Genomic DNA, 27,652 nt, shown 5'->3' on the forward strand with positions numbered 1-27,652 from the left:
TTGCACCAGGTAAGTAGAACAGAGTGCTAATGAACTCAACAAACACATTTATATTTTTTGTACATTTTACAGAAATAATCTGTAATTTCATAATCCAAAATTAAAATATTCAAGGGAAATTAGGTTAGTATATTAATGACAATGACAACAAAACTGCCAAATCATAGTACATGTTTTAGTGACCCTGTCAATCCCTTGATCACCTGTGTTTGAAATGAGTTCCCAGCAGGCACTAAAGGATAAGAAAACTGTAATACTGAGAAGGTAAAACCTTCTGAATTATGAGGAAAAGAGAAAAGTAATTAAATCCATTTTTTTTTTTTTTGGCAAATATGGAACTAGACAAGTGTATGTAAAAGAAGCTGGAAAAAGAGCTGAAGGGAAGACAAGTGGAAGTCCATAACAAATGAGAAGCAAACCGAGACTTGGAAGGCACACGGAAGTATAATATCAGATAAAAAACTGTCAGATGAGTGATGAGTGAAGATGGGGTCTAGGAGAAAAGGAAGGCAGGGAAGAAAAAAAAAAAAGAAGATGAAAGAGGGAACTTGTGGAGGAAACTCCATGACAACCAGTGTGTACCCTCATCCAGGGCACAGGAAGAATTTGAAGATCCTTCAGTATTTATCTCTCCTTTGAGATCAGCTGATACTGACATGCTGGACCCTGGTAGAGAACTTATCTATCTGATGAATAAAAAAACCAGCAATTGTTTTCGGTTAGCTCAAAGAATAAAACATCATGCAGTAGTCTTAGAAATTCCAATGACGCTTGATAAACTGTGTGAAAAAAATTTCTGAAATATGTCAGTCTGCATTTAAAATGCAAGAATTTACACATAACCCCTTGTGGTTTAATCCACAGGCAGATAAACACCACACACAGCTGATAGCTTCCCCCGCAGTGGGATGTGGGAGAGAATCGGCGGAAAAAGTAAACCTCATGCATTAAGATAAAGACAGCTTAATAGGACAGAAGGGAAAATAATAATAATGACAATAAGATAAATAATAACAATACATATAAAACAAGTGATGCACAATGCAATTGCTCATCATTTGACAACTGATACCCAACCAGTTCCTCAGCAGCAGTTCCACTGGCCAGCTTCCCCAAAATAGATATTGATCATGACATCATCTGCTATCAAATATCTCTTTGACCACTTAACTTGACTACTTAACAGCAACTAAAACATCACTGTGTTATCAGTATTATTCTTTTTCTAAATCCAAAACAGCACTACAGCAGCTACAAGGAAGAAAATCAACTATCCCAGCCAAAACAAGGACACTCCTACATTAAGAGAACTTTACTACTGTTACAGACTCATATTTCAGAATCAAAGTAATTCTGCAGTTTTCAGTCCTCCAACATATGAAAATACCAATTTAAAGATATGGTCATTTTTCCACAGGCCATGTGTCTCTTTTAGTGCTGGGAGAGGTGGTATCTGAATTAGGCTTACATCATGAAAAATACTAGCGTTTATTGAAGAATTAAAGACTTCTCAAGGAAAAGAAAGGAAGGCCTTACAATTAATAAAGCTGCACACAGTCTTAGCTCGGCTCTATGTTTGCCTCTGCTGTATGGTTCCTGTGCTATGATGATCAGCTAATGTGATTTTAATTAGGTTCTACACATATACTAAGTACTATTACATGTACAGTACACGTACATATATTTCCACCAGACCTCTTTGCCCTGTTCAATGTGAAGCATATGCTAAATTAATGAGTAGCTAATTAATTCAGTCTTCAATGTTCATTATGTAAGCTTATGATCTATTTATTCTATGCCATCAAAATGGTAATCAAAGCTGACAGCTACTAATTTCCTAACCATTTTTTCTGCCATACTTATCATTATAGTATCCGCGGGCTTCACAAAAATAAATCAATTAATACTCTAGGGATTGCTTTGCTGCAGGTGTATGAAATAATTGCAAAAATGTTATGTAGGTGATGTGAGAAGTTGTGTACAAACTCTTTGATAGAAATAGGAATATAATCTAGTTCTCTAGGATAACGGTCTATCTGTCCTTTTCATGAGAGTGCCCTTTCCAACTTTGAACTCTCTGCTTCATTGATTTCATTGCAAGAGACAAAGCTATGTCCTAATGGTTAAACAAAGATATTGAACAGATTTGGCCCTAAAATTGAACTCTGAGGAGCACTGCTGGCAATCAGTCATGAGCCAGATATAGCCTCATTTCACTACAGCCCTTTGGGTAAACAAAGAGAAGAAAACATCACTACATATAATTCCAGTGCAGAAAACTGGTGAAGGGAGATAGAGGTGTAAGAAAAAATTCCAAAAATCCCAGATTACCACACCTGATTCCCTCTCCTTCCAAGTCAACTTTATAGTTGTCCACCATACTCAATGAAATTTCAACTCCAAAGAAGTCTACAGAAGTTCTGCCAAGGCTTTCAAGTATGATACATAATCTACTTTTACATCTTACTGTGAAAATTTCATTGGAAATACGTTTCCATAGCTCAAAGATTTTTTCATCACGAAAATAGTAAATTAAAAAAAAAAATAGTTCATCACTAGGTGCAAGTCGTTTCCCAGCTGCTCATTGACTTGAGATTACTTACAGAAAAGCACATTTCCTAAGGGATTTGTCTACATACTACTGCAATTTCCACTGATTAGATTATGTCTTGGAAACAAAGTTTGAAAGTTTTTTTTTGTAAGGATAAGAATGAAGCATACAAACTTGAATTGCAAACTTAATAGAAGTTGTAAGAGGATCTTTACAGAAGTGAAAACATTTTTGTTGAAAATAAATGAAAATAACATACATCTATGTTTCTTCTGTCTATAGAGAGCGTTGCTATCATGGTAGTCATGCAGTTTCCTCCCAGACTGTCTCTTAGCACTGAAGTCATCATAGAGTTTCGGTAAGGAATGTGGGACCGGTTTTTCTCTGCAAGAGCAATTATTACCTGAAAAAACAGCAAAAACGTTAAAATTTACATGTCTATTAATGATTGACACATAAAAAGAACAAAGCAAATTTTTTCAGAAACCTAAACTTCTGATACAACAAAACTATGCTTAAGCACCCAGTTAGCTGCAAATTCACCAATTTTATTGAAATAATTTCAACTTAAATATCAGTGAGTTTATATCTCTTTGTAGGAGGTGGACCTGAAAGACCAACTAAATTAATTTTATCATACCCTAGCTTTACAGCCTCTCAGCAACATGGAAACTGAATAAGATAAATTAAAACCTACAGGCTTTCCTAAGACATGGGAACTTCTTGAAAAGTTCTTCATATTTTTTCTATTATAATAATAAAGTATGAATATCATTCAAGTAAAACTTCCTTAATATTTGCTAAAGTATTATTTTAAAATTCCACATTCTTATAGCACATGTTTCTTAGATAGGTCAATACATTTATTTCTGACAAAATGTATTAAAGTGTAAAACACAAATAAAAGAGCGCATGATTACAATGTATTGCTGTAAAGAAATAACTCAGATTAGAATACATATGCCTTGGCCTAACCGGAAATGGTACACCTATTATTCTCCGTTTCCTTTCTCAACTGTTTACATTATGGGACCTAATTATTACCAAATAAAAAGCTAGATCAACCCATGATCTGTTGTGATATAAAAGATTTGAACTGTTATCTGGCCAAGCACTGTACTGAAAAACTAGCTACACAAGTTGTGCAAGCTATCCTAAGTTATTAGTTGTTTTTCCTTTAATAAATGTCACACACCAGCATATATTTTGTTTATGCTGCACTTAAGAAAATCGTTATTTTAGAAAACTTAGTAGCAACTCTTTTGTTTGCACCAGTTTCTCTTAACAGTCTTCAGAAAGCTAAAATTTCTTATTGTTATAAATCTTACACAGGCAGCCCTGAGAGGGATAAATACATAATATGAAAATCACTATCTTGTAAAGGAATCCAGAAACCCATTCGTGGATCAAGGTTTTCAAATCTCCTGTATTACAACTTGTTAGATGGAAATATGTTATATCTCTGTTAGTTTATAATCTTGCATAGAAACCTCATGGTAGGCTAGCATATACATTAAAAAGCACAGGCTCAGTCTCTGCCACATGGAGACTTTGATATGAATAGACAAGATGGGAAAAGATCTAAAGGGAATATATGTTATTTCCATTAAAAATGGGAACTGTGTTACAGAGAAGTTCATTTTTTCTGAAGTTCATGCAGGAGCTCTGTGTCCCAGGTAGAATTTGAACCCTCTCACACTGGCACTGAAAAGCTGTATGACCAGGTCTCATGATGCAGGAGTCACTGTACTGTCATATGACATAACACAAAAGACAATAGTTTAAGTCCCTTTAAAAGAAACTCATATAAATAACTAACTCAGCTTTTACAATCCAATCAAGGAATCCAGAACAGAAAGAGGAGAAGTCTGAAGGAGGGGGAAATTATGTTATTTCACAAAGTTACAGAGACCACCCATATAGGATCTCAACTTGCATCTTCTAACAGCCAACCAAATGTAATAATCAGAAAATTGTCTCATTTCGACATGGTCAAAAGGGTGTTACTATCCTTCTGTTAGAAAAAAAAAAAAAGAAAAATAAAAAAGTGGGGTTTTTTTTTGTTTTGGTTGGTTTTGTTTTGTTTTGGTTGTTTTTGTTTTGTTTTGGTTGTTTTTGTTTTGTTTTCTGTTTTGTTTTATTTGTTTATTTGTTTTGGTTCATTGCGTTGTGTTCTTTTGTTTTTTAATACTGGTAGGTCTAAGCCTAAAAGGCCTTAATATCACTGAACTAGGACTGTAATATGATGATTAAAATAAACATAATTTAAGGCAGTAAGTTTCATTTTGCATCAGTGAAAAAAAAACACTTCAAGACCTAATTAATTTTTTAAATGTGGAAGCCTTCAGAAATACTGTCACTTTTTATAAAATTTCATCTTATATAAAACATAATAGCATAAAGCAGGTACAATCACTCACATATAACTTCACTGAAACATATAGAATTATTGTTAAGCACAAAGGAAGGCCTGAGACTCACAAGTCAATACGATATGATTGATATGAAATGTGCCTAAGAGTCCCTGTTCCTATCCACATCCTTTGTGCAAGCAGTAACTTCATATGGGCAATAGATTTGCACTTCATGCCAACAGGCAGCCAGGACATTCTCAGGGTATCCTCAGGAGATGAGGATTTTGGGGTGCATCAGTTACAGGTACAGCATTACCAGTTACATCTATATCTTGCAGTGCAGTGTATCACATGCTCTGAAGCCATATGCCAGCTCCAGAGGTCTCCTTTTTTCTCCTGTCCATCTGCAGTCACAAGACCTCTGACACTGCCTTTCATTCACACCCAGCATCCTTCCAGATTCCTGCTCACACCTCCCCACTCTTCAGATTTCTGTGAATTAAGCCTCTCATCCCACCTCCCATCTTTAGTAGAGTTTATCAGCTTACAGCAAAATATCCAGACTCTACTGCTGGGTCTTGTAGTTAATAAAAAGCATTCTTAGCTTTTGGATATGTGCTTGTCTCCAGCATATACTACAGGTCTTGCTGGAAATAATTCACCCCAAAAAATCATGATTTGCTAACTGGAAACAGATGTAGATAATTCACTTTAAATTATTAAAAGGTTCCTGGTTGGTGGTTTTTTTTTTGTTTGGTTTCTATTGCGTTTGTTGTTTTGTTGTTGTTGTTACTTGGGTTTTGTTTGTGGTTTTTTTTTTTTTTTCTTCTGTTACTATAATGTCTATGTATGTTAATTGGGAAACAACAAAACCAGAAAATTACTTTTTCTATAGGATGTGCATAAATCTAGCATTTGATGGCTGGCAGTGGTTTCAAATTTTATGGGCAAAAACTCCAGTAAGTGTGAGTAGCAGTCATTCCCTAATGAATAAAAAGTTTCAGCATTCCCTAGATGGAAATGTGTTAAATGACAGTTAACATGCTAAATGACAGTTAAGAGGCATATTCATCAATGCAGAAGGAACATTGTATTCTATTGTTTTAGGGAAATACATACAGTTCTAACTCCACTATAGTGTCAAATCATGTGGCTGTTTTACTGTTAATCTGTAACTCTAAATTCTGCCCAGGATACCTTTTGTTGTGTATCAGAAGGGAATATGTACACACATTAAAAAAAAAAAAAAGCAGTGTAATACTAGAACATGCTACTTTCTGACAGACAACAAAAGCTACTTGGATATGGTAGAAGGGACTTTGAAGAGCACCTTCACATCATATCACTGTGGGCATTAAAATACAATTGTCCTTATTGCCACTGTAGATCAGCTGCATGACACTGTCTCATCTGCATTCTGTTCTAGACATATAGGCCACTTGAGAAAAAGTGCAGTTGATTTATTTGAAGATTTTTTTAACACATTGTGAATATTTAACAAGTAGAGCAAGTGTGATAACACAGAACTGTGTTCCCATTGTCATCTTGACACACATAATTTTACATGACTATTTCATTAACGCAAACTGTTTAAAAATGGCATAACCCAACACTGAAACACCAGTAGGTAACTAAGTAATTGAGCATGTAAATAAGCTTATTTTAAGGAATCATTGTACTTCAATTTTAGTCACTGCAAGGTCAGGATTGAGTGGCCCAATTACCACTGAACGAAAAGATATTTTTTACTGTCTTCAGTGGTCTTTTATTCACTATTAGAAAACTGTTTTACTAATGATAAGCAATCCCAGACAGAACCATATGTGCTTATCTCTGTTTTTATTTTAAAAATAAGGGTTAGAAGTTGCATGACAAAATATTAATATTTTACACTTTTACAGCACTTCAAACCTGAGTATCTCAAAACACACTACACTGATTATTAAATTCAGCCTCACAGAAGCTCATGTAATGTTGCATCATAAATACCTAAAAATAATACAAGAAATGAGAAGGGTACCAAGTACAATTTGTATGATTCTGAAGGGGTCAATTTTAGAATAACTTACCCTTGTCATGAAATACAGACTTTTTCTTCAAGGTAAAATTTAAACAAATGAGGGGTATGAAAAAAATTCAGTATAATAGTAAATGACTGACTGCCACCTGCTGTGTCTTAAGCTGCTTCTTTTGACAGATGAAATATGTCTGATAGTAGATTAAATTAAATCTAAGAGATTTCTTTGTGTTAACAGAAAAACAAAAAAACATAAAAATGAAAAATATCCTTCACAGTAAGTGGAACTATCAGTTATATTTCCTAATCATAATTTTAAAGAATTTTCACATATAGACACCCACAGAATTTTGTTTTAATGGATTTCCTCAACACATATACTGTAGCATAATTTAAAAGGGATCAATTTGAATTTTATAGTTACACATTTTTTCTTCTCTCCCCACCCCTTATTTCTTCCCCTACATGACAGCTTCACAGACCTGCTATTGTTGTATATAAAAACATTTAAATAAGTCTTAAGAAAAAAATGCCATATGATCCAGCAGAATTCAAAAAAATAACAAATTTCTGGCAAAAGGAACAGTATTTACTGCGAAAACAATATTGCGTATTCAATCTTAGAAAATTTAATTTCTCTTACAAATGTGACATCTGAAATAAAAAGCAGCAGTGAAAAGATGACAGAAATTTGAGTATACCTTAAATCAACATGCTAATCCTTTTTCGGTAACAAGAGCTAAATTACAAAGGTAATTTACTACTATTACTATTACTATTACTATTATTTTTTCATTAGTTTTTATTTATTATTATTATTGCAGTTGCATCTGTTAGTCTTGTTGTTTAAAACCAATTATGGTAGTTAATCCATAAATACCTTAACACAGGTAACTCCTCTCTCAAAGAGTCTGAAGATTCATATTAGTAGAGGGATAAAACAACACATGAGAGAAAAGCCTAATATTTTACCATATTAGAATGTTTGAACCAAATAAAACCTGATCACTTTAGTTCAATGATTCTTGAGTGATACATCTTGATTCCAGCTATAGAAGAGGGAGAAGACCACAAAGTACATTTTTTTTTTTTCAGAAATATAACTGCAATCTTGTAAATAAATTATTTTGCCAAATAAACCAAGAAAACTATTTTAAAATACTACCCTGTATACCAACTATAAGTGTACTATTTAATTTTATAAGCTTTTCCTAAATTAAAATATGTTATTTCAAATGAAGAGCTATCAACTCAAACATTTTTAAAAACTGCATTAAAGACTAACTGAATATTTGAATCAAGATTTCCAAAACATTGTACATTGCTAAACAGGATGTAGCAAAGGTAGAAATGTTTCACTCAATTACAAGCTTACCTGTTCCAAATGATGTAATGAGAGGTTGATATATTTGGCTTCTGTCAATATGTGACCTCCAACTCCAGTCTTTGCAACACGCTCTGATCCAGCAAGGTCTACTAAGTGTAACTTGGAACGTCGGATAGTTGCAGATCCAGGTTCCTTGCTGGAGATGTGAATAGTGAAAATGCAGTGTGATCGGCTTGAGGCTTGGTTCATTGGTGTCTACAGTGAAAAGAAAGAAAGAGGCCTCAGTGCTCATTTAATAAATAAATTTAGCTTTTTAGCTCATTAATCTGATAACTGAAATAATGTCTCCAATTTTCTAGCTATTGCACCTGTAATGAATATGCAAGAAGAACCCAAAAGGATTTACCTGGCACTCACATTCTGGCTAAATACTTGGATAACTCTGATCTGGATAAATTGTACTGCAAGCAAATAACCTTGTTCCAAGATTCTCTAGCAGTGAGTATATCAGCAAAGCAGCTGGCCTTACTATGCTGAGGGATACTGGGAAATACTAGAAAAAGGCATCTTGATCAGAGGGAAAGTTACTAATTCCTGATCTTCATCAGGTCAATGTCCCCATTGGTAAGCCTCCCCACTGCCCCTGCCTTTTTTGGAGGTGGGCTAGATAGCTGCCAGTATAAGACTAGGAGTTTCTATAAGGCTTTAGACTTTCAAATTTTCATTACTTTTGTGAAAAAAAATTAACTTGGCAAAATCTGTATCAGAATTTTATGTGGCATGAGAATTTTCATAAAAGGTTTGGCATTAAATATGTTTATTTGGAATAGCTAGTACCATTCTTCTTTAACCATACACATGGAAACTCTTGGTCCATTTTTAGAGATGCTCAGCTTTACTATGACTTTAGCGATGTTCCCGCTATATTAGAAATGCAGAACAGAAGATTTTAAACAGCTCTCAGATATTTTAGATTTCAAATGGCCACACACCATCACACATGCACCCTTCTTTTCTTAAACAACATATAAAAGAGCTTTAAGTATCTAAAGGCCCTTTCATTTACTTATATCAAGCTGTTTATGAAAACTGAAAACTAAATGAATTCCTTATTATCCTCATTTATAAATAGCTAAAGCTTTAGAATATCTATGGAGATTATAGGCTTACCATACAAACAGTATATTTATAAACTATAACAACTATGACTACATTGTTATCAGGCCATAAATACTTGACTTGCAGAAAAACAGGGTGGTGAAATAAATTAATAATTAATATTATTAAGTTAACAACAAAATCTATACTTATTTATAGCTGTTTAAAAAAGATTATAAAAATCCTAGTTAAATTGTATACATCAATCTCATAAAATATACTTCACTCCTTTCTTATTCTTGAGTAAATATTTATCTGGGCATACCCTGTGATTCAGATTACATATACCAATATATTGCCTTTCTTTATTCCACAGTCTGCTTTGTTATGAAACATTGCAAATGTTAATATAGCCTACACGTTACAGGTGTTAACAGCATTGTCTTATTAATCTAGAAAGGACAGCTCTTAATAGAAAGATTGTAAACTGAATACTCCCATACCAGGAATAATATGAACAGCTATACATCTTGGTTGTAATATCTACCTTTCGATTTAACTTCCCCCCCCACCCCAGCTTTAATAGTGCCATTACAACTGAACTCTTTTTGGGAACAGATCCAGCTCAAATGTAAAAATAATAATAAAAAAAAAGTCTGCAAACCATAGGTATTTAACCTGGATCAGTGTCTGGATTCAGTCACAGCACAGCTGTAGAAAACAGTCCTCCTAGAATAATTGGAAATGGCAGGATACGGCATGTGAACAACTAGGTGTTGCGCAGGAATAGCGTATGCTTGTAGTTGTTGGCGAAAATTCTGTAATGAAATTACAGCCTTAGCATTATTTTATTTTGGGCTGTTTTACCTAATAAAGCCAAGCTCAGAGGGAAATGGAGAAGAGTTTTAATCATTATATAGATGAAGAATTTTGGAATAATATAGGCAAGCCACTGGCTCTCCCTATCTGCCCGGTTTCTAAGGATTATTTCACAGTCCTGTGAAATGAGCATCAGCATGCAGTCTCACACTGCTGAATTCAGAGGCGAAGCTGAACAAATGCAGGGCAGTTTATTGTAGCATGGGAATAAAAATAAGCAGGTTCGGGGAAAGATGTCAAGCAAGAAAATACTCCCAAACATATTTAAAATGCAGTTTTACTCAGAAAAATTTTATGCTTTTAAAATGTACTTCATTCAACAATTCTGATTCCATGAATAATCAGATCCAGCTACACTTATTTTACTAGGAGAGCTATGATTTTACTACTTACAGCTCTGTGAAGAAGGATTGCATATTTTATTTTTCCAGCTCAATATTCATAACATAAATAATACTGATATTTGAAGACATTTTGCATTGCAGTCATGGCACTGGTCACACTATACTGCAAACAACTCTAAGCCAGATCTAATATAAACACAGGACTAGCTATGGAAGCACAAAATAAAGGTTGCTCTAAAAAAAGCAGAAGAAATCATCATACCTCAAAATAAGCATTCTTAAGCAAACTTAAGTTTCACTATGCTGCAAAGCATCATGTATTTCAATATTTGCTTTTAGTCACACCTGTTTGACCCCAACAGAGATAAAATATTTTAAAACATAAAAGAAAATAATTTTAGGACTCTGAGTTCCAAAAGGCTCAGGGCAATATTTGCCCTATTAGGTCTTTATTGCCTACAGTAATACACTAGCCACAACTTGATTTTTCATGTTTCAGGCAGATTCTGCTGGACTGGTCATTAGAAATTCCATTGCTTTTCTCTCCACAACTTCTTTTTTCATGTAAAACGAGCAATGCTGATTTGGAAGTCATTGGCTGGAATCACAAACTGTTATTTGTACAAAGACCATCAGAGAAGAACCGTGCTTTAATAAATACACCCGTCGTCTTTTTTACAATGATTCTATCTCTATTTTGCAGTTCCCATATAAAGCAAGGAAGCACAAAGCAATAAAAATATAAACTGTTAAATGAGATGGGATTGTGTAATGTTAATTGCAGTCATAACCCTTCACACTTTGCTGCTTTTACCACACAAGTAGGTGCAAAACACACAGTAACAGAAATGACAGCTTATCAGCATCATCAGTCCAAAAATAAGCCTTTTTTGTTTGTTACATGTGCAACTTCTGAGTATTACCATCCAGCTATTCAGAAAGTTTGAAAACTGAAAAAAAAATAATCTGGACAGTGTCTCAGAGCCTACTAAAAGGTTCCTTTAGTGGCTTTCAGAGTTCATTTTGGCTTTGTTAGCAGTATTCAAACCATATGTATATGAAATCATCCTCACACTAATTTGATGTGATGAAGGAAAATAAGGAAAGAGGGGAGTGGCCTGGCTTTCAGCAGATGGTTGCTATTGTCAAAGTTATATATAGAACAACTGATGAGCTGCAGTTACTTACAAAGAAATAAATTTTTCCAGGAATTCTGTGACATCATAAACCACATAAGCAGACTTCAGACGCTTTGTGATATCACATGAATGCTACAAAGGAATTAATGCCAGGTCATCTGTTGCTGCCAATTTGTGGCATGGTAAAAGAGGAATTCAGTGACATTTCTTTCTTTTGATTTGGTAAAACATGCGTGTTTTGTTTGATCTTGGAAAATACATACAAGAGAGATTTCAAGCCATACAATCCAGTCTCCTTAATTTCAAGGACCAAGATATACTTGTGATTGCTGAAACTGAATAAACTGTATAGAAGCTTTGTGTCTTAAACCATTACATGTATTCATGCAACAGTTGCAAGAAGGTGGTTTCTACTTAAACAAGAACCTGCAGAACAGCCATATCGCAAGAAGTATCTGAGTTGGATGGTTCTATCAAGGAATGCAAGGGCACAAAATGTCCAAAAACCTGCTGGAGCCTAAGTTATCCTTCTTAATCTAATTGTAAACTATCTTAAATTAACAAAAGGCTGAAGGAGTTCCTCCATGTACATGAACTTCTGGATTTCTCAAATCCTTTATTTGTTGCAGCTGCTATTAGAAGTGTTGTTTTCACTCAGAATAGACAGAAATAGGACGCTACTGGTCTAACAAACTTCCTAATAACTGAGGACCTAAGAAGGAGAATATTTCTTAAATGGAGGAAAACATATGAAAAGCTGTTTGAAAACCACCGTTAGACTAAAAGAAGCTGCTACTATCTGGAAAAATAATGTGTTGAGTACAGCTGTCAAATACACTCAGAGAAAATATCGAAAAGAGTTCAGGACAGCTGGGACAAAAAGATTTCACAGGTGATAAATGCAGTCATTCAGTCTATATTGCAAACCATCATCACTTGACAGTTTATACAGTTCCAGTGGAATCTTTTCTTCTTTGAATCAAAATATTTATACATCAGAAGAACATGATTTTCCCGTATGAGTGAATTAGTGATTATCCAAGGCACAAATGAAGAAAGGCTGATTCTGAATGCTTCCATTTTTTTGAGAGAATGTTTTAGTGAAATGGTACAACATTTTGTTTTAAGCAGGGTTTCTTTTTCTTCTTAAGGTTTGGTTACTTTTTTTTTTTTTTTAACTTTTTGAAGAAGGCCAAGAGAAAAGCACTAATAGCATCCAAGGCTGATATCAAATGGGTTTCCCCAAGCTCAAGGTACAATCGGATGGATAACTGTAGGAAGAATTTCTAACAGCTTCACTCATGTCACATTTCAGATGGTAAGAAAAGAGACATTGTGTCCTACAAGAATGACAGTAAAGCAATATAACACAGTTTGTCTCTCTGGGTGAAGTTCAGCATCAGAATATTCTGGTGTTCTCACATTGTTGGTTTATAGCACAGAACATCATATGGCAAGGTTGAAGGAGCAGAGATTCTTCATTGAAAAAGAGTGGATACATCTCTTTAATTAATAGAAACTCCACCAGTTCCAACAGACCCATCCTGTATGGAAGGGTATGTAAGTTGAAGAATAGGAGGTTCCTGCCTTAATATATCTTCCTATTCCTTTCTGATTAATATGGTACAAGTGAAAGGGCTCTTTGGGTGTACTTAGGTACACTTAACACAATTGAAGTTGGAAGTTTATTGCCATGAAAATATAAGGATCAGAATAGGTGCAATCCAACACTTCCATGATTTCAAAAAGCAATACTTGACCTTTCCATACTTACTGCAAGTACAGTTTCACAGTTAGACCATGGTAACTGAGGTAGCTTTTAAAGCAATTAATATTCCCTGGTGAGAATATAATTAAACTCTATGTTATGCAGTGACTTTTATCCATATAAATCCCAAGGCACTTTAAGAACTATTCTAAGTAGCACATATGACCAGTGATTGTTTTAGCACACATGGAAATGAAAACACCTGTAATGACATGATGATGGTATTTGGTGATAATGATACTGTAGAACAAGTTTCTCAGAGTGGAAATAAATTAACAATTGACACCGATAGGGAACCTGAGGAAGCAGAAAGTAGTAATTTGTTCTGGAATGCAGTTCTAACATGGATAACGTGCCTTCTTGGCAAGAGTGTCATTTAATCTCATATGTTCACACATTCAAATCCTATTTTTCATATTTCATCCAAAACAAATGCATACAAACACTACCAGAGGCTTTCTAAATATACTCAAGAGAATACTAATAGACAATAGAAATAAATACAAAGGGAATGAGTCCAATTCAGAGGTCACAAGTCAGACCCCACCACTATCTTTAAATGTTTAAACATTTAATTCTTTCTTGAAATCAACATATTTAAACATTGCCAAAAGCTTACTGCTTGCCCCATGTGTACTTCAAGCATTTTAAATGATGAAACAAATACTATATAGTATGCACTGTCTTCCAGATTTAAACAATAGAGTATTTTAGGTATAAAACCACATACTAAAACATTCCCTTCCTCATTAAATAAAGTAATTTTTCATTAGAGGAAAAACAAATGCTAACTGTAGATGCAACTGCAGTGTTCAGGCATATCAATCTCACATAAAGATTTTAGAGTTTTGAAACTGATGGATGCCCTTGGGAGTCTACTGAGCCCACCTTACTCTGCTATTTTCAGAAAAATATTTTAAAAGTACTAAAAATTCTCTAAATCCAGAGATTTGGGTATATTACTTCACAAGACAGAGATCACAAGAAATTCCCATCACAAGAATTTAGAAAAGACCGCTTCAGCTGAAGACACATTAATTATGTATCTACCAAAATAAAATTATTTGTGAACACCACCTACATGGCCGGAAACTGATTTCTGTACATGAGCTTTTTTAGATGCTGCTGCTACCATCTGTGTCATATGTACAAATTAGATTTTGCTATACTTTGTTTGCATGTATTTGAGACACCTACATACCAGAGTTGGCTTAAAAAAACCTAAAAATATTTTTTTTTAACAAAGTGGTGCTGATATTCCTATGCATTCAAATGTAAAAAAAAAAAAAAGTGTTTTATGGGAAAAACAAATATACAAAAATATAGTCCTTACAGTTGGAAGACCTGCCAACAAAAGAATTGGTTTTTGGAGTTTGGTCTCTGCCTATTTCTCTATGGCAAAACACAAGAGACAAAAAGTTCCTATATGGATTTTTACATTATGAAGTGTTTGTGCAAAGATATCTCTTACCATTTCCACAACTTATAGTACATGTCAAAACTAGAGCAAAGGATTCGTCACATACTGACCAATAAACCAATCTTGCACAAATTAGATTAGTTTCCTCTTTTTTCCTTCTCATAAACTATATAGTTATGTGTGGAAAGAAGTAATCAGCTATTAAAGTTCCCTTAAGTTCTGACATTTAATGAATGAATGAATGGATGTCACCTCTAAAATACTTTTAATATTATGATCACTTTCTTTTTAGCACAGTCAGCAGTGAGGGCAAAATGCAGCCCTAGAATCTCAAGTCAGACTCCACTAGCCAAGGCACTGCAGAAATTAAATTGTCATTCTTATTATATTTTCAAAATGGTCCTGCAGCTCTTCAAAGAAGGGTTATCTTGGGGCAAAGCACTAGACTGCAATTTTACAGGCTGCAGTTCGGCCACAGATTTTATAGCTGATCCATGAAACTTATCTTGGTTTTTCCATAGCCAAACCCCTCATCATTAAAACAGATGAGTCAAGCACTTCTTTTACTTTATTTTCCATTTAGGTTTATTCACCTTGTGTCTTTTTATTTGAAGTTCACTTAAATACAGTCCTAATCTTTTAATCATAATTCAATTAAGTTTTAAAAATATGGATGTCTGGAGAAGCAGCTATGGTTGATATTGTAAGTCATCTTCCCTAGACCTCTACATTAATCCCTCATTTCTACAAACACTAGTTTCTCATTCTGATAAGTTATCATACAAAATTCCACACTCATCTAAAGCCAAAAGTGCTAAATGATAATGGGTGATCATTTCTGTAATGCTTAAGAGGAAGCAGCACTCAGGAAGCTTTCTGAACTACATTGTTATATACATGTTGCAATTGCAAAGAAACGATGTATGAGCTAACTACATAAGTAAAAGTTCTACAATAAAATCTACCTCATTTGAAATTTTTGGAATTGTACTAGCATTCAGACTAAGCAAAGTAAATATTGCTGCAATGTGTGGTAGTTATGGCAAGCAAGTATTCTCTGATTTTTTGATTTTAAGTAATCTTCATTAAAAATCAATGAAACAACTTCATGGCATTTATGCAACAAAAAATCATTGCTGTGACAAAAGCAGCAAAAGTGACAATGGCATCACATTTGCCAACCTAAGCCACTCAGATTAGTGAATCCTCTAGTATTGGACCCGTACACATTCTTATGTCTATTCTTCTTTTTTTTTAGCAAGTACTATCACAGCACAAATAAATTAGCAAAGTATAGATTAAAAAATAAGTTAAAGGAGATTGCTTTTCACACTACACAGCTAAATCATGAAACTTAGTGTCACAGGAGATCTCATGATAAAAATTTACCAAGGTTACAAAAAAGCATCTGGACCAATTATGTAAGGAACAAATACAGCAAAAGTTATTAGCTATAAATAACCTGAAATACAAATGCTAATGAAGATAAGGAGATCGATAAATAAATAAATAAACAAATAAATAAAGTAACATTATTTACTTGGTTTGTATTTTACTTATCTCTGTATAACTACTACTGACCATTGTTCAAAACAGGAAACAGGAGCTGACATTTTAGTTTTACTAAGCATTAGTTATCTTGACCTTTAATGAGTAACCATCTTCATTAGTCCTGCTATTTGTTCATGACTTTCAGTGTTTAGGACAACATTTTCCAAATATGTAACACAATTGCCTTTTACAATTGCTGACTTATGACACTGTTGGCCAGCAGCACACCACTCTTTAAATATTCTGTCCCATTTTCATACACAAGGCCCTTAAACTAATCAGATATTTCCTGAAGATCTTTCTCCATGTAATGAACTTTCTTTTTCTGTTTTCATTACCAACTATCATGGTATCTTTTCAGGCTTTTGAACTCAATACCATATTTTTGTCTCCTCTATTACACTTTGTGAAGTTTCTCTTCTCTCAATTGTATCATTTTTTCCATTTCAGTATCATCCAAATGTTCCATGCCTTAATATTAATATTTACTAATAGCCCAGAAGCTTGATAATCTCTTGCCTTAACGTCTTTCTGTCTCTCAAAATGTCAATGCCAAAATAGTCTTCCTTGAGAAAGAGATAGTAAATCGTTCTTGTTTCCATTTACATTTTGTAATCAAACTCTTCATATCCCGTGCCCAGGTGTACACGGTCTGCTAGCAAAAACAGTGTTACTTGACTATTTCATATACTTCAAATGTCTTTTTTTTTTCATTGAGTTATTAAATATCTTTTTTGGTCAGACAGAGGAAGAAACCCCACAAATTTCTAAAACAGAATTAGCTGTGTTGTGATAAAGACACATTGACAGTGCTCACATTATATAGATTAAAAAAATGTCCTACAGATTTTATTACTGGATACGGAAATATTTCATTTGAATTTTCCAGAATCAGTAAAAACACTCTTGTCTTTGCATATTGGCAAGCATTTATTTTCAATGTGCTTCACACTACCATTTGATTTTTTACACATAATACCACCTGTTTATGCAATAAGAACAAAAAAGGAGGAACTCCTAACACTTACTGTAACTACTTCAAAGGTAACTTGGTACTTCTCTGGGAATGTTTGACAATGCTTTGTAAAGCCATGTTTTCTAATCTTTAAATGTGTATGAATGTATGTGTAGATACATGGCACATTCAAAAGTCTGTCAGTGGTTTATGAGGAGTATTTTTTTCTTACTTATTTTAATTGCAGTTAGGTACAACATCAACAACCACAAATCAGATTCACTAAGGAGAAACAGAAAGCTGTTTGCAACCTGAAAACCATAACGAAAGAAAAATTTATTTAATTTCACTGTGGAAATAGACTCAAAAAGAAGACATTTACTGATTTATCTCCAAGGACTTCCAAAATATATATCTTATGTGGAGATATTTATGGCTATTTTAACTCCGGTGATGTTAAGTAAGATTTGTAGCAGCAGTTCTCACCTCAGCAATCATTCTGTTGGTGTCTCCCAAGAAGAGCAAGTTTAAGGCTTCCTCTTCATTGGTCGCTTGCTGAAGAGACAAGTTTTTTAGATGAATGTTCTGATCAGGGTCTTCCATGATTGTTACTTTTCTACAAGGAAAAAACAAAACAAAATAAACTAGAAATGTTGTAAGGTGATCTTTGTTCCATACTTTTATTTTGATTACACCTAAAAGGTGACATCTAAAACCCAAAACCAATCATAAGAAAATAACTAAAATCCTGAGGAGCCGATGATGCACGTTAAAGAAAGTCCTGATTTTTTTTTTTTTTTTTTTTTTACTCTATCACCTCCTTTTTATTCTTTTATTATAAACCTTTGCATAGAAAAGGAATATATAGACTCTATAACTATAGAGAAACCTCTGGGATTTTTTATTTTTATGAGGCATAGTAAAATCTCAAGAGCAAGAATTTAGATGAATCATCTATTATAATCAATAGTGCTTTGTTTGCCATTACTACAGATATTTAAGCATAAATGATACATAAAGCATACCATAATCTTGATGAACAAATATGCCTAGAATATTTCAGAATCAACACATCTCTAGCCAATATGTTTCTAATAACTTTGCATTTGTCAAGATCATTTCCCTTTCCATTCTTCTCAAATGGTAATAACCACAAATATAAATGACACCTTTATTTAAATTAAAAGCAAGAAAAGAGAATTATTTTAGTTATTTCCACTCAGGTTAGAAATGCTTCTCATTTTATCTCTCTAAGCCCTAAAGCTCAGAAAAAGGAAGTTAGATGGAAGTAGCAAGGATATGGCAAAAGCTCCGGGAGAGCTACTAAATATCACTGAAACTCTTTTTCACTTCTCTAAATAGACCTTTAATATATATATATTTTTTCCTTTTGATCACGTTACTGAGAGCTGAACTTCATTTGCTTTACTGAACATTAAGGTTTCCTCAATTAGGGCATTCTATAGTATCAAACATGGAAGCCAAGCAGTTGCATCACTGGATTTGGCAAACTCCCAGAGTGAAGACTCTATTAAAAATGAAATACACTAACACTGAGGATGAATGACATGTCCTTCAGGGTGAATTACATGTTCAGAGACAACAACAAAAAGCAAATCACAACTTCTTTAAAAGAAAGACTATTTTTAAAAAACCAAACAACAACAACAACAACAACAAAACAACAAAAACACAGGTGTGTCCCCCCCATACATACTGGTAATACTTTTTATATATATACATATGTATGTATATATATGTGTATATATATTTTTTCTCCATATTCTTCGAGGTTAACCACAAGAGGGAGTATGGGGCTTGAGTTTTTATCTCTAGATAGTTCTTGCATATTAATTATTCCAAGCTGCTTCAAAACCACACTGGTTGGGTTTTGTTTTGCTTTGCTTTTCCTTTTTTTCCCTCAAAAACTGACAGAATCAAGTCGAGCAGCTACACAGCATTCCATAGAATTACTCTTAAGTATTAGGGAAGTAGTTCACCCGCTGATGGTCAAAACATTGGAATGGATATACAGAAATAATTTGAACACATTGCAATACACTCACTATTTTCAAGAGAAAAATACATGTAACAGTACACACAATGCCTCTTTAGTAGTCATAATAATTGTTTTTCCAAGTATAATTGTCTCCCACTATAGCCTTAATTTTGTGTGGTATGGTAAGGCAGTAGTAGTACAGTCACTAAATTCCACTTCCCCATTCAGAACATAAACCCCAAAGGATAATTCTCCTCTTGCATAACAAAGTTTTGATAATGTCACATTGTATCCTGTCTGCAATTCCATCTGTGCGTGCATCACACGCTAAAGCCCAGAATGGTTCTGATTACAGCATGATGCTTTGACTAACTTTAACATTTTGAAATGCACAGTCTGCATCATCTACCTCTTTTCATAGTTTAGGAAAAGAATGTTGTTTTACAGTGGACACTTGGCATAGTATTTAAATTTTTAAGGATCTCTTCAGACCATATTTTGATCAATGGTTATAAACAATTTCCAGACAAGGAAGATATGTCAATTAACTAAGTTTAGATGAAAAGCTCTGGAGGATTGTTATATCAGAAAGCAGACAATGGGATGTCACAAACCAGTGACAAAGTCAAGACTGATTCAAGAGGCAAGATTACAAAGTTATTCAGCCACCAGCACAAGTTTCAATAGCACACAGATTTGATTTTCCATTCAAGTATAGATCTAGTCCATAATCACTTTAGCTTGTGACACATACCAGAACTATGAGAATGGAAAGTATTAGTGCAGGCTGTTCTCCTGACATGACATATTGTGATAGGAAATCCTTCCCTCTGTCTCCAATGAATTCTACATGTGAGACAAGAAAAACACCATTGGCTTGTTCTACACTTTCTGGGCACAGGAGTGCATTGATACTGATTGAGAGGCTGTTGCATGTTTAGAAGTTAGCAATCCATGTAACAGTTCATCTGACCTCTGCTGTGGCATCCAGGACTGTGTCGTGCTGCACAGACCCCTTGGCTGCAGGATAAATTCAGCCAGGCCACTGTAACAGAAGAGCCTGCAGACAGCTCCCACCTGGCCATCACACCATCTGTGTGGCCTCGCCTTTAGCAAAAAACATCACAAGAAATTCTCATGAGAAGACCCTTTAGAAATGGGTCTGTGTTCTTGTAAGGAAATTATATAATAGCTTGAATGACCAATAGGATGGAATCGGTGCTGTTCTGCGCAGTGCACCATGGGAAATCCACCCAGGCTCTGCCCAATGCTGCACAAACTATGGGTGCCCAGCATCTGATGCAATGCAAGGTTTACTGGCCATCTACATTCCTCTTCTTATTCTGTCTTATTAAAGCAGTTACCTTATTCAGTCATTTGCTGTTGGGTTTTTCTTACTGAAACTTGGCAAGACCCCTACACCAGTTCTCTCCCCTGCTCCTCCACAGTACAGAACAAGGAGCTACACCTGGAACTACAAGATTGGTGGTTCACATTCAAACAAAACATATAAATTCTGTTAGAATTTCTGGGCAACTGCATAATATCACAAAAAATGTTAAATAATACTTTGATATTCAAGAGTAAAGTTGCCTTGAACAGCACAGCAATAATCTTAAAAAAGTTTCACTGGCGGCTTCTACTGGGTTCCAGGAAAGAAATCAACATAAAATCTGGATGGGAATAAACAACATGTAACATATGCTGAAGACATTTTACACATTTAAAATGTAATTTTTTGAACTGTAATGAACAAAATAATCTTTGAAGAAATGATCTGGAACTGTTTTCAGGTCTCTCTCCATTAATGAACAGAAAAGATTAAGTTTACAAACCTAAGATTCTCCTTATCTTTCATATTCTGTAGTAACACATTGAACACACTTCATTTTGAAAGAATGCATTTCGTATTGAAAGAGTGAGCTGTTATAAGCTTTACAAATTTTAAAACACAGGTAATTCTCAGAACACTGAAAATATAGTTCTTGAAGATCTATGGATGATGATCAGTTTCTGGATTACATATCTGGTACAGCCACCAAAAAGGGGAAGGGCTGACATTAACACTCTTGAGACTGAAGACAGGCAACAGATTTATTTGGTTTACAATATAATTTTTTCTGAACCAATATTCAGTTCCAGATGTTTTATAAAAATGAAAATATTTTACACTAAACCCATGGAACATAACAGTTCTGCATGTCACTAATATATTGGTATAGTGGTCATTGTTGATGTTTGAAGTTAATTGACTCTTAGTTTAAAGTGTCTTCCTTTTCATGGAATTGAGTTCACTTAATCTACAGTTCAAATAAACTTCATCTTTCAGAAGCATAAGCTGTTTTGTTTTGTTTTTAGTCAGACAACATCATACTAAATCTTATACATTTCCCTATCAAAGAGGACTTTAAAGAATTTTCATACAAAAACAGGAAATCAGTTAAGCTGGCTGGCCATTTAGATTACATTTTCCCCCAGCCACATGACTCCTGATTAATGGTTGTCTGAGCTCTCTGTGAAGTAGCTTCTAAACTAATGGAGTTAAAAGACTGACATTTTAAGGTAAAAAAAGCATTAATTTTATACCACTTTCACATGCAAGAGTGTCACCTACCGTAGTTTGGACAGGTAAAGCAGTAGCTTATTGGTTGTCCTGACTTAATCTATGACTAACGGTTCAGTGCCAAGAAAATTCTTAGTTCTTAATAAATAATACTAGTTAGCAAGAGTTTGTACTGGTAGGGTGTAACTACATTAAATTGGTATGAGTCTGTATCATGGTGTTATATAAATTACATATACACTGTACAACAGAGAAACTGTTAGAGGAGGAAGCCTTGTACAACCTTGGAGCAAATGAAGAGCTTCAGAAAAAATTTCCTAATTTGAAAAGTCCTGCAAATCTTTTATGAAAACAAGAGATGGCAGTAAGATTTCAAATAGTCTTCTACTAGCTATATTTTGTAGCAATAGCTTTATACTTTTTACATATTTTAAAATAATCATAATTTATTTGTATAAATATGGAATTCTCTATAGCTAGAACCAGAATTAGATTGTCAATATTAATTTTTTTCGTTCTAATAAATAAGATTCTTCAAATGTATTTGCATCTGCATATGCTATGTTTCAGCTACAGTGTCACAAAATTAAAACATGGTCAGCTTTGTATTGAAAAATGAATTACAATTGTAAACTAAGGCATATTGTACATGAAGTGTTAAGGTGTATCAGACAATAACTTCTATGGGCTATGTGTAATATCATTACAACTAAACATTATGCAAACTGTTTTTTTTCCTGTGAACATAAAAATTCAATGGGATTTCAATCCCAAATTTAGTTGATGCATAAGTATCTACACCTATTACAAACATGATACATATTGAGGTATACATTTATCAATAAATATGTATATGCATACATAGCTCTACATATATAGAGAGAAATAATTAAGTAATTCTATATATGAATTCTATATATGAATCTATATACATTTACATACAGATAGACATATAGATATACAGATCTATGAATTAAATTCAGACATTTATCAGCAATTTATTTCCAGAAAAGTAGTGATTTTTTGTGAGAACCTCCTCCCTTCTTAGCTAGCAGACTCTAATGAAATGATTAGGCATTATTAAGATGAAAATTTAGTGGTGTACAGAATATACAAAGGACGGCTACACACAAAACACTGACTTCAGGAGCTGGGGATTCAAAATCTAATCATGCAATCATTAGAAGCAATGTGCAATTTTCAAAGTTTTTATTATTCAATTTGCCTTAAATATTAAATACATTTTTAATGTCTTTTCTTTTTTTTCCAAGTACTACCAACAAGCCTCTTGCGTGTTTTTCATAACTTCTATTACTTGACTGCCATCACCCTGTGTTTATTCCTTCCATCGAACATTGACTCATGAATACAGAGTTTGCTAAGCAGAAGCTCATATCTTTGATTCAAATTGCATCCCCTTCTTCTGCAGGAATATAGATAACAACACTGCTCCAAAACGATCTTATATTTTAAGAGGCTAACTAATATTTTATTTACTCTTCTAAAATGACAAATGTTTTCAAGACTTTTCTTGTCAATCTTACACAGACTGCTAATATTTAACCAAGCATACAAAACGTGCATTTGGCTTTGTATGGTACTTAAAACCTTAATAATCTACTGTGGAGTTAAACAGGAAATTATGCATAATATGACCCTTTTAAAGTACAAAGAACAGAAGTGCCTTTTAATATTCTCATTAAATACCTGTTTTTAAACAAATTTGAGGAAGTTCGATTATGCTGTACTTATGTCCACTAAAATCTTAAAAGGTCTAAGCACGTAAACTTCTCAGAAAAATTAAATGTATAGTAGGTAGTAAACACCTGGTGTATTTTACAAATATTTTACAAATATTAACCAAGTAACTAAAGTACAGCTAATCACACAACTACCCCATCCAGCCATTTGTACTCCCTTTTTAGCTCAGAATGTCACTATATATTTTTAAATTTTGAACCTGTAAAGAAGCATCTTAAACAATAAACAAAATCTTATTAAATACTTCTATATAATGCTAAATATGAGTAGTGAAGGTGTAGCTTTAGTGTACAGTGTATATTTTTTGACAAATTATGTACTGGAAACAATAATGACCATGTATGGTAAAACCAGTAAGCACTTATTAAGATTAGTTACTCTGCAGAGAAAAATTTATTATCTCAGTGAAACCCATCCTGCAACAGTACACACTAAATAAGTTTACAGGTAATTATGATTATCCTGGTGTGCTTTATCCCTAATTTACCACCAAATTATCTGTCAACTTTTACTTTTTCAAAACAGACTAATACAAACAAAGAAGTTATTCTTTAGCTTAATCGAATAACCGTGTGAGAGGTTCTCCTTCCGCTCTACTCTGCCCTGGTGAGAACACACCTGGAATGTTGTGTCCAGTTCTGGGCCCCTCAGTTCAAGAAGGACAGGGAACTGCTGGAGAGAGTCCAGCGCAGGGCAACAAAGATGATTAAGGGAGTGGAGCATCTCCCTTATGAGGAAAGATTGAGGGAGCTGGGTCTCTTTAGCTTGGAGAAGAGGAGACTGAGGGGTGACCTTATTAATGTTTACAAATATATAAAGGGTGAGTGTCATGAGGATGGAGACAGGCTCTTCTCGGTGACAACCAATGGTAGGACAAGGGGTAATGGGTTCAAACTGGAACACAGGAGGTTCCACTTAAATCTGAGAAGAAACTTCTTCTCAGTGAGGGTAACAGACCCTGGAACAGGCTGCCGAGGGGGGTTGTGTAGTCTCCTTCTCTGGAGACATTCAAAACCCACCTGGACACATTCCTGTGTAACCTCATCTTGGTGTTCCTGCTCTGGCAGGGGAATTGAACTAGATGATCTTTTCAGATTCCTTCCAATCCCTAACATTCTGTGATTCTGTGATTCTAAAATTCATTTTATTAGTAAACACACAGAACCTAGTTTTAAAAGTGATATTTTCCAGGGTATATGACACCCAAATAACTGTTTCAAATAAAGCTGCAATTAAATTAATGAAATTCAATTTAGCTCAATTGAAGAAAATCAGTTTAATAAAATGAATATAAGAAATGAGCTCAAAAAATTTGAAAATATTGTAAAAAACGCAATTAATTATTTAATAAAGTTGAATAAGCTAATAGTATTAGCTAATAAGCTGAATAAAAGTTTAAGTAACAGACTATTTTACCTATGACTGTGAAAAAATCTGCATCTTTAAGAATTAACTCAAAAATGATAGTATTACTCAAGTTAGTCTCCAATTTAGAATTTTTCGCTGCATAGTACGTGAAGTGGATAATAAATCAAATTTCATTCCTCAGCTTTACCATGAAAAATATTGGGAAATACACACAGATGTTATAGCATCAATATGTGAAATCAAAAGTGACAAAATCTAATTCCATTTTACAGATGAAGTGAAGCAATAAGACCAGCTTACAGACCAGTCTCCTACTTTGAGTTTGTTGTCTGCCTTCCTTATCTCTAGAATAGCTTGTTTTACAAAATCAATCTTGAAAGTTTTTTGTAGATATAGCACATATTGTGTGGAAAACTAAAGCTCGATTTTAAAACCAGTTGAAAGACTTTATTTTTTAAAGAAATATAATGGGTTTAATATGTTAACAGTGTAATTAACTATTTTGATATAAAATTCTATTGACTTTTGTTATTGCTCCATTGGCTGTTTTGAGTACATTTCCTGCTCTTATATCAGCAGTGATTTAATTGCTATGAATATTTACATGTTTCTGTCACCATCATGTTGAGTAGGAAAGTTTATGGTTTCCAGAATTATTTCAGGGTATTTGCAAATCCAAGCAGTCAACAACTCTCTTATTGATACTTATTTACTGTTTGCTAAGTTATTTTAAGAATAATGCAGACTATATATTTTCAGAAGAAACTTAGAAACTAAGGTCTGAACTTCCTATAAATTAAAAGATCTTTAACTTCATCAGGCTTATGTTTTCATGATCTTATAACCTTTCTTTACTACTCTTCTCCAAGTATTAGTAGGTGCTAGGGTCTTATCAATGAAAACTACTATAGCAATTATCAATTCTGAAGTAAATGTTTTGTCCTTTGGAGTTCCTTGTGGCCTTTTCTACCTGTTACTTACCTTATTTCATAATAGGTGATTCTAGAAAAATAATAGCCCTTGAAGGAAAAGGTCCAAGTGGAAGCAGGGAGTTTTTCTCCCTACCGTTGCAAGGAAATAGCTGCCTGTTACATATGTCTCTGCCACACACAGAATGCGCATACCCATATAAAGAGAGATACTGTCACAAGGAAAACAAGAATATCTGTTTTCAGTGACTGCAGTAGATCTCTTCTGCATAGTATCAATATACATTTTTAATAATTCCACTTTCAGTTACTCCTATCTAGTTTCCCTACCCTCTCTTGCATTTAAAATAAGAGAAAATTTAGACAGTGTTCATAAAATAGAGAAAATAATGGATTTTGAGTGAATTAACACTGAGATCAGTAGCACAGTTCCAAAAATTCCCCAAACAATACAACAGGGTATCTAAAAATTATTTTTGTTGTTTTTTATTATAATCTTGTAGTTTTGTTACTCACGGTAAATCTTTCAATCTGGAGGCCTCGTGTCTTGGGTCCAGCAGATCATAACCACATTCATTGTAGATTTCTAAGTAGGAAACATGAGTTGTATACACTTTACTGCCATCCTGGATAAGAAAAAAGAAAAAAAGGGAAAAAAAAAGGAAGAACTATAAAGAGAAGTCAGAGCTAGACCAGAGAACAAATTTATCACTACAGCTTTTATGATGCTTCCTTACTCCATCTCTTTTTCTTTTCCTGGGTATCAGTTATATTTTCAGTTGGTGATACTTTTATGGTTTCTGTTACCATATCCATAAAGGCTCAAGAAGAAGAAAAACAAAAAGGAAAAAACCCAACACCAAAACCAAAACTCCACGACCAAAAACCAAAACCACAAAAACAACCACACATTGAAATGGGTCTATAGTATTTTATTTATGACCTAACACACACACACACATCATCCACATTCTCCTTTAGGAAGAAGTTTTTATACCTGGAAGGCCAATCACAATATCATCAGCTGCTTATTGTTATTTCTCACAGTCCCCTTATATGTAAAAAGAGTAGGATACATTACTTAAGCTTTCTTTCCAACCTGCAGGCTACAAGTCAATCAGAAAATTTATCATTAAAATTCACTTATCTGTTCAATGGGAAATTTAGTTGCTGACATATTATCTGAGTTCCTGAAGTATTTCAGTTGACAAGTATCATTTACTTATTAGAAAAAGTTGTGTAAGGAGATGGAGATAATAAGTAATATTTCAGGTGAGATAAGTTTTTTTAAAGTTGGAGGTTTTTTACAAGTTGTATTTATTCTGTTCTATCATTGCTCTTAGACATTGAGACATTACAGTGTACATAGTTGATCCAGAAGAACCATACAATTAAATTGCAGTCAGTTTTCTCCTTCTCTCAAATTCCATGAATTCTCTTTCTGCCAGATTTGATAGCGCCCCCCCCCCCCAGCCCCCAGGCATTTTTTTAATTCAAAGAGTAAAGGACTTCAAATTCAGTGAGGCACAATGACTTTTAAATCAGCTTGCTCAATTTGTAAGTTCAACGGTTACACATTGTTTCTGCAAGGTATTTCTACTTTCGTAATCACAAAACTATTTTGAGACT

General features: G+C 33.9%; 1 protein-coding gene across 1 annotated transcript in view; it reads right to left on the minus strand.

Annotated features, from left to right (window-relative positions):
• Positions 1-27,652, minus strand: part of KIF6 (kinesin family member 6) — a gene marked incomplete at both ends in the record, with an annotated part of 142,912 nt that overhangs the window by 93,673 nt on the left and 21,587 nt on the right. Inside the window, 4 exons of the mRNA XM_080342382.1 lie at positions 2,811-2,954; positions 8,298-8,504; positions 17,890-18,019; positions 26,540-26,649. Of these exons, the coding sequence (XP_080198508.1) occupies positions 2,811-2,954; positions 8,298-8,504; positions 17,890-18,019; positions 26,540-26,649 (591 nt within the window). The remainder of the gene's footprint in view (positions 1-2,810; positions 2,955-8,297; positions 8,505-17,889; positions 18,020-26,539; positions 26,650-27,652) is intronic.

The sequence above is a fragment of the Nesoenas mayeri genome (genome assembly GCF_963082525.1).
Source record: "Nesoenas mayeri genome assembly, chromosome: 3".
NCBI lineage: Eukaryota > Metazoa > Chordata > Aves > Columbiformes > Columbidae > Nesoenas > Nesoenas mayeri.